The sequence below is a fragment of the Haematobia irritans genome, chromosome 5 (genome assembly GCF_050003625.1).
Source record: "Haematobia irritans isolate KBUSLIRL chromosome 5, ASM5000362v1, whole genome shotgun sequence".
NCBI lineage: Eukaryota > Metazoa > Arthropoda > Insecta > Diptera > Muscidae > Haematobia > Haematobia irritans.
In genome coordinates, this window is record NC_134401.1 from 120,605,836 (window position 1) to 120,615,227 (window position 9,392).

A 9,392-nucleotide genomic window follows, 5' to 3' on the forward strand; every position below is an offset into this window, starting at 1 on the left:
GCCAAAAGCTATAAGCAAAATTTATAAATCGTATATGTAAATTCCAATATGACTTTATATAAGTTAAGCCAATTGGCATTTTAGCTGTACGAACACTTACTCCAGACAATCGATTGGATTGATTATAAAGATTGCAATTACATTAACTTGATCTTATGTAGCAATAAAGAGAAACCAATTATAGTTAGCAAAAGACTAATAATTTACTTTCACGATTTGTGTTTTTTTCTTGTGTCTACCATGAACTCCATTAACATTCATTTTAAAACCGGTATGCTATAATAAATTCAAATCATAACAATTCCAATGCATATATCTCTGATCAAATCCTCTATACCATATAGCTGGGAAACGTGAATCGAGAACATATCATTCAAGTAGAAGAAAATATTTTATATAATCTGGAATTAATGATCTAATCGCAGATTCTTTTTTTTTTTTCATTCCATCTCCTTTCAGGCTTTACAATGACGAGACACCTGCTATTTGTTTCTACCACCGCCTGCATATGGCTGCTGGCCTCAGCTCAATATTCCTCATCGCTGGACAAATGGTCAAGGCAATTGGAGCCTACCGATCCCGGGGTATCGGACAGTTTCGATTGGGTTCCATTGGCTCAATCTGCAGATAGTACTACCAAAGATCGTTCCGGCAATGGTCGTGTTCTTACCTACTCGCAGTCATTTCCACCCAGTGCGAAATTTTCTGATTTAGGAAAGAGTGGATTTAATTCGCCACAATCACCAAAACCAGCACCTTTTGACTTTCCATTTCAATTCCAGAGTTTTGGTAATGCTCCACAAACTCAATCGCTGAGACAATCCAATGGACCATTGAGAAATCAAGATCCCACTTCACAATCTTTCTTTAAATTTGAAATGCCTTTCAATCAACAAAATTCCCGTCCAGCCCCATTGGCTTCTTCGGGAGTGAATACTGGCTATCAAATTTCTCATGCCTTTGGAAATGGAGGCCAAGCAACTCTCTTCAGTTCACCATTGTTTAATCAACAACCCGCTTTCCCTCCAGAATTCCATCCTATACCACAAAAACCTTTCACTCAGGCCCTGCAACAGAAACCATTTACCCAACAGAATGTCATAGAAGATCCCATATCACTGAAGAATTTCTTTAAGGATAATAAGCCGCTGTCAACGCCTACACCATCTCCTTTACAGGCTGTTACTCCTCAAGTTTTCCCAACAAATCCTCCAAGCGACTCGGCTTTCTCACTGCGTACGCCTTTCAGTAATTTGGCTGCGGACCCATCTGCCGCTGCACCTGGTCAAGATGCCCAGTTTCTTTATGTTCCCTATAATGATGTCTACAATTTCCCCTCGCCCCAAACTCAACAACAGCAGCAACCACAAACTCAAAATTTATTCGAGCAACCTCCTAAATTCAATGGAAACTTACCCACCGTAAATCCCTATCAAATTAATCAATTCTATACTCCCGATCCCGTTGCTCCAGGAGGCCAGCAGGCAGCAAATCTATATCCCAGTACTACAATTAAACCACAAACCACATCTTTGAAACCCTCCAATATCTTCCAAAACTTTGCTAGTCCTCAATTCACAACTGCAGCTCCAAAGCCCAAACCAAAAGCCCATCAACCGGCATTGGCCATGTTCTTATATCGGGCCTCAGCGAGACCGTCACAAACCGATGTTGTAGATGCCTTGGCCTCGGCAAAGAACATAGCTGTCATAGATGCTCCCAATCAAAATACCCCTGACATATTTGTGGGTCCCGCTGGTATGCCAACGCCCAATGGTTATACGAAATTCGATTTACCCTACTTGTCGCAATTGCAAAGTGGTGGACAGGATATCAGTGATATTCCTTACTTTGTGGCTCCTTTGAGTTATCGTACTCCTGGTGGATTTAATAAAATTCTCCTGCCTGAACCTCATGTGGGTTCAATAGTTGTGAATTTGGCCAAACAACGTGCACCGTCTACGCAACAGTCGAATGTTTACTATCAGCCACAACTGCAAGATATTCCATTGACCACACAGCGTCCTCGTACCTCGACTCAGGCGCCTCTTCTCTTCCATCCGAATTATCAAGAAGTTCAAACCACCACACAACGTCCACGCACATCACAACGTGTTAAGGGTAACTCAAACCGTGGCAATAAGTACAGCTATTACTTGGACCAAGATGTAATTCAGGAAGTGTCCTCACCTCAGATAACACCCCAAAAAGATCGTCCCAAGAAGAAGCGGCCTCAGACCTCAAAAGTGGAACAACCTCTCTTTGGTAATCAACAATTGAGCAATCCTTATGCCCAATTCAATCCCATACCCAATCAAATAACTCCTGATGAATACTACAAAATAGCCACCAAACCTAGCAGCACTTCATCGACCAGTACCAGCTCCTCGACCAGCACCACTACTTCAACTACCTCTACAACACCACCACCTCAAACCTATTATGCTTACAATACCCAGGCTCAAGTGGAATTCCCCGGATCCAGTGGTCATTTGTATCATGATGTCAATCAAACTCCACAACCCCAGCCTGAGGAGGAGAAACCCCGCTTGACCACTCGACCACCATTGCACACTACCACAGCGGAGGAAGAATATCGCATGAAACAATACTATCGCCAGCAAGATGCCATACGCAATCGGCCCAAGATTGTGAGTCAATCCAATTCCAATTACGATCAAGTTCAATATACTCCGGTCAATTTTGAATATGAAGTCTCACCAAAGACGACAACAGTAAAGCCGCGTATTACCTTCTATACTCCTACTGTGGGTCCTGTACCAGACGAAGAAGAGTATCCCAATACTTTGCCTCCTAAACAACAGCAATCGGTAAACAATAACAATTTGCCCGCAAATCATCGTCCTTCTTATGTTCAAAATGAAATCACCGACAGTCCAGTGGAATATGATCCAAATCCTTACCAATTGCCTTCGGAATTGCCATCATTGACTCCTCATCTTCCGGGATTGGTAAATAATCTGAAGGATATGAAGGAACAACAAAATACAGAAGTAGAACAAACCACTGTGACACCCATCTATGAACAAGAATCCTCTACAAGGCCTTCGCGAAGACCCTTGAACCGTGTACGAAAACCCACTAAAGCCAGTTTAACGGAGTCGGCGGATAACAATGATGGGGAAACATTTACCAGACGACCAGCCACTCGAGTCAGGCGACCATTTGGTACTCGCAACTCCATAGCTTCGCAAATTACCACTAATCTCGAGGGCACAGATGTCTCAACCAGCACCACAAAGAGACCTTCAGCATCTCGCAATCCCTTAATACGTAATCCCAATCGCATTCGTTATAAACCTACTTCCGAAGAGAGACAGACTCTGAGACTAAAACCCAAGAAGAAGTACAATGGATCTTCCAAGGTAGTGGAACAAACCGAGGATTTGGACTATCAACGTGATGTATTGAAACAAAACTATCCCGTCTTCAGACCTAGTGGTGGAACCCGTATTGCCAGTAGTCCCACAGCTAGACCTAGTTCATACGACTTCACGACTACAGAGGCTCCCACCTCCGAAACACAACAAGTTTACACGGTAACTCCCAGTAACAATATAGACAATGAACAAGTTTTCCCAGCTGGCCTATTGGAACCCATGCAAATAGCTCAACAATATAATCAATATAAGGATAACTATGGTCCCGGTTACTTCCCCAATCAAGAAGATTTGAATCCCACAGAACCAGTGAGGAATGAAATAAATCCGGTATACACAGCCTATCCTAGTTCCACACCAGCTCCACCACCAACAACAACGACTCCAGAACCCACAACGACAACGACGACAACCACCACGAGTACGACAACAACCACAGAAGCCCCAGTGGTGATTACCACAAGGCGGTCACCATTTGCGAGAAGAAATTATCCAAGAATTAGGACCACAACCACAGAGGCTCCCACAACAACAACACCTGCGGCAGAAGATAGACCTTCGGTAAGTTAAAGACATGCGGGAAAAAGGAATTTTTTTACAGACCTTTATCCTTCATAGATCCGCAATCGTTTACCACCCCGCAAAGTGATAAAGGTTCGTAGTCGCACCCGTCGTCCATATCATCCAGCCTCTTCAACTGCAGCCCCTGAAGAAGATAATGAGCCCACAGAAGAGCCCAAACAAAACTATCGCAAATTGAATCGTTTCAATCAGGATCTCTATGATAATGAGGTAAGTAATACGTTTGACAAATAACCGTCGACTAAAAATGGCTCCTTCTTTTTTGCTTGGGTCAAAAAGACACCCAGACGTCGTTATAAGCAAAAATTCCAATTAGAGGGCCAAGAGTCACAATGGTCGCCAGCGGTGAAATTTGGACCCACCAATAATTTCAAGCCAGTTAATCCCAAGAATCCCTTGATTAATAAACACAAATTCGAAGAAGAACCGGAAATTGTAACAGCTGGACCCAATGGTGAGGGAGAGGATAACTATGAAGTGCGAGTGTCGGCCAATTTAGCACCCTCAACTGGTAGTGCAGCCTCGAAACCTCAAATGAAGGAACCTAATTTGAAGTAAGTCTTAAGGCTCCATAATATTTACAATGTCTTTGCTAATATATTCTCATTGCAGACCTGAGAAATCCTTTGCAGAACTTCTGGAAGAAGTCATGGGAAAGGCACCTGAGGAAAAACCAGTAGACATGACCACAGAAGCTTCATCAGATGGCACTATTTTTGAGTCCCAAAAATCCACCATAGCCAATCGTCTAAATCGTCGTGGTAAATGGAAGAAAACTCGCATTGTTAGTGGTCAAAACAATGGGGAAAGTTTTGAAACTGCCGAATCCCAAAGTCTGGGTTCTCAAATATTCAATTCTCTGAATAGTAAGGAAAAAGCCCAAACTACTGTGGATTTAATGAAAGATTGGAAAACTACCACACCCATGACAACAGCGGCTGAAATAAATGCCATGTATACATCAGGATCCACAACACCCATGCCTTTGGGATCCATGGAGGAATATGGTATAACAACATACAGACCTGAAGAGGCCACCTTCAGCACAACATATGCTCCCACCACGCCCATGAGCACGGTGGTGACCGATGACTATGATATGACTGAAAGTACCACAGAACACAATTTAATGGATACGAATGCGGAAGAGGAAAATGCCACCAGGCGAATGGATAGTGACACCGCCATGGAAGAAGATCTAGAAATTCAACCTAGCCTTTTCTCTGAAGTTAAGAAACAACTTCATGAGCTTTTCTCAATTGAGGAAAGCGATGATACAGCGGTAACAGCTGCATTGGCAGCTGTGGGTAAACGTCGCCAGGAATATACACATATAAAACGACCCAAATTTGAGACGACGACATTTGCTCCACAGCCTGATTTTACCGAACCCATGTCGGTGGAGGATAAAAAAGCTTTCCATCGAGAGCTTATGAAGCATGTGGTTTATGCAACATCAGCGCCAGCAAAAGATATGCCAGAGCAAACACCCGAAACAGAAATCTGTTATAGGGGGCGTTGTATAAAATCGGATGATTTACCAGCCAATCATAAATTAAATTAATTTGTTATTAGGATAACTAGGAAGTTCTACAATTATCACTATTATTTTTATCTTCTCTACCAAAAACGAAATCTGTCACTTTCTAATTTTCTATAAACTGCACATTTCGACTTCTATTAATTTATTATTTTATAACGTAGCTTTCAAAACTTCTTTAAATTTACTTCTAAAATTTGATAATTGGATAAGTAATTGTAATCCTTGTATTTTGTGTAACATAATCGATTTGTTGTTGTGATCAATATCGATAACTTTATGGTTTTTTATTGGTCATTTATCGATATAACTCAATTTTAATCGACCGTTTATATTACAATTTTATATGTTTAATATGTCTGAAGAGAGTGTCCTATTCTAAAGATAATTTTTCGATAAATTCAAAAATCGATATATTCAATATCCATTATATAAAAAATAACTGTAGTATCGATTGTGTTGTCAAACATATATTGTAGTGTGGTTAAAATTTAGGATTTCTAACGAAAAGTTATGCGCTTTACAGACTATCAGTTATTCCGGACGACAGTGCTCGTGTCGAACATAACCCATATATTGTGCATAATATAAGTTAAGTCCGAAGGTATAATCGATACTGCTGCATGTTTATGGGGTCGATAACACATTTACCGATTATTTAGTCATCGCCGACAAATCGTATCCATCTGACACACTGTAAGATGCTTTACAAACATCGACATTCCGCCCGGAATAACTGATAGTCTTTATAGGGCATTAGATAGTGACTTTACTGTACGGTGTTACCGATTGTTTGGCTTTTCCCCATTAGCGCAGTATGCAGCTCTTACGAAATTTCTAATACCTATAAGGAATTCATTGGCGTTTTTGATGCTGACATTTCAGTTAGGAAGATGCTATCGATTATTTGCATTTTCTTCCATAAAAATGTGCAAGAAAACCTTCTATATAGCTTCAATATAAGGCATTACCGAGTGTTTATATAATTTGTATACAGTTCTATATATAATTTGCGAATATTCCTTCTGCATACCGATAATACAGTTTCGTCATCTAGTCTTTTGACAAAACTAACTTTCTGGCATACAACAAGAATTTTTCCAAGGCATGCATACCGGACTTATAACGAAGATTTCATTTGCAGAAGGATAGCATCGCCAGCAAATGAATTTTTTTCATTTTTAGCAACAAAGTTTTCATGAGGACGTTGTTATCGATTGTTAACGCTTTCCCCCACAAGAACAACATGAAAACTTGTCTTATTGGCTTGCAACGCAAATTAACGTACCTCCAACCGAAACTTCCTTTGAATGCCAATAACACTATATCTCAATGCATTTCTTGTGGAGCAAAAATTTAACTAGTCGATAATAACGTCCAACTTTTTTATGAGAAAAAATAAAACAATCGACAACACTTCGCCCAACAAAGAATTGAGTAACGTTGTCCTAGTATCTATATACCTCTTCCGGAAAATTTGTCCACATGCCGATAACACAGTCTTTGTTGTTTCCAAAATGTAAACAATCCAGATAGACGCCTCATGGATTTTTCGCTATCGAATATATAAGTACATTTTCATGGAATTTTCGCAATTTCGCACATACATTTCCTTGGGGTAGCAAAAATTAAGGTCACACATTTTGACACAAATATTTTATTGTACAACTTTTGGGGAACTCATTTGGAATAGTTTTTTTTTCTTTATTTATGGAAATGAAAAGGACACACATTTCGATGATTTATAAAAAATCCTCTATAAGTTGAACAAAAAAACATGTGTGAGTTCAAAGAGTCTATTACAATTGCTTAACGAAAATTCGCCCTATCGAAGCCCTCATAAGAAATGCATTGGCACTTTTGCCATCCAAATTTTCGTTAGGACGATGTTATCGACTCCAATTTTTTCGCATAAAGAAACACATGAAAAAATAGGTTATTGCCATGCAGTGTGAATTTTCACCAAAGCCGGATTTGAACCTCTAGTAAAAAATTTACAAACACGGTGTTATCGGCAACTTAGTATTAAAATCACACACTTGAAATAATTGATATCTATAAGAAATCATTGTCTCGGATTTGAACCTCTAGAAAAAATTACAAACACGGTGTTAATCGGCAACTAAGTATAAAAATCGAACAATTGAAATTGCTGATTCATAGAAAAACTCCATGCACTTATGAGCTTCAAAATTCGATAGATATTCATATGGGTTTCTATTTGTCAGGGATCGAACTTTAAAATTGTTTATAAAATGTAAAACACAAAATCTAATTTGGTCATAACAATTTCTTCTATTTTCTAATCTCTTTCTATTACCTTCACCATAGAATCTCCCTATCTCTTCTTGTTCTTCCATCTATACCATTTTCAATATGAATTTGGATAATGAAAAGTGTCATTGTTTCTCTTATTCTTCTTTAAAGAAAGTCATAAACATACTCATTATTAAAATATCTATTTATTTCTCCCATATCCCCGCCTTCCCCTCAAAAACAAAAAACAAAAACTTTTTCTATAATTTGTAATTATTTAGCTTTAAATTATAACAACAACAAAAACGTAAAGAACGATTTTTATTAAATTAATTATTTTAATTTAATTTAGTATTTTTTTGTTTTCTTGTTTCATATGCCTTTCTAGCATCTATGAATATTATTTTTATTATTTCCCCAATCCTATATTGGAATTTAACATCAACGAATTTGACGAAAAGGAACAAATTAGAAATTGTTGAAACTCTTTTTTTTTTAAGTTTAGTATTATGTAATTGTTAAGTTTTGTAAAATATACCCTACATATATAAATGAAAACTAAATACAAAAGTAATTAATAATGTGTACGATAAAACAAATAAATATCAATAAAAAAAATTATTTTAAATAAAAATTAGAAATAATTAAGTAAAAATATGATGTTTTTTTCTTGTTTGTTTTTGTGTTGATTTAAATGATTTTCAGTAGAAAAGTTTCTAGAAAATGCCATGCTGTGCAGACAATTGCAGCTTTACTAGACTCATGGAGACTGCTATTAATAGCAAACACTGACTGCTAATTTTCAGCAGACAAAAATTTCGAACTGTTGATCTCACCTCATCTCATAATTGAAAAGGTAAGATACAGTGACCCCACGAGATCATAAACCTCACCAAAGAGTTACACCTTTAAGATGGGGAGGCTATTCAATAATAACTCATGGGTTTTCCGCGCGTCAGATGCTACAATTTTGTTTATTGACGCAGGAACTGATGTGGAAATTAGCCTCTTTAGCCAAGATGATTTTTCGATGAAATTCCGGATTCTGAGACTGCAATATTTTTACCATATTTGTAGTAAAAAAATTATTAAACACGTTTGCTAATTCAGCGTAATTTTTTTGCTATTTAAGCAGAAAAAAAGTTTGCTATTTCAATCAAAGGAAGTCTGTTGAAACAACAACATATACTGGCTTCACTTTTTCAGCAGACAAAGGCTGCTGTTTAAGCAAAATTGTTATACAAACTGTTTTTGAGTGTAGAAATGTACATAAAATATTTTTGGTCTTTAAATACTTTGGATAGAATTTCAGAATCTAATGAATTGTTGTGCTCTAGACCTCAAATTACAAAAAAATTATAGCACGCAACGATTACTAATTTTAGAGACTTTTATCTATGAGTGTACCCTGATATGGTTGAAAAAATCCGCTTCCTCTGAATCTATTGGCGGTGATCTGCACCCAAGAATCAACCATGGACTCTATCAATGATTTGCCTATATTTTGTTTATGAATTCTGTTTAGACCTGCCTAGTAATCTAGTCTAATCTAGAGGCCCTCCCTTGTATCGTGAGAGCCCGGGCACTAGATAGAGGTGATCGATCCTAATTTC

At 38.1% G+C, this 9,392-nt stretch overlaps 1 protein-coding gene across 3 annotated transcripts in view; it reads left to right on the forward strand.

Annotated features, from left to right (window-relative positions):
• The window catches only part of LOC142237433 (uncharacterized), a 94,247-nt gene extending 85,808 nt beyond the window's left edge, over window positions 1–8,439 (forward strand). For all 3 annotated transcript variants that reach the window (XM_075308742.1, XM_075308743.1, XM_075308744.1), the window contains 4 exons: window positions 460–3,962; window positions 4,020–4,193; window positions 4,263–4,537; window positions 4,596–8,439. In XM_075308742.1, coding sequence (XP_075164857.1) covers window positions 468–3,962; window positions 4,020–4,193; window positions 4,263–4,537; window positions 4,596–5,547 — 4,896 coding nt within the window. In that variant the 5' untranslated portion in view covers window positions 460–467 and the 3' untranslated portion in view covers window positions 5,548–8,439. The remainder of the gene's footprint in view (window positions 1–459; window positions 3,963–4,019; window positions 4,194–4,262; window positions 4,538–4,595) is intronic.
• Window positions 8,440–9,392: the final 953 nt, after the last annotated feature.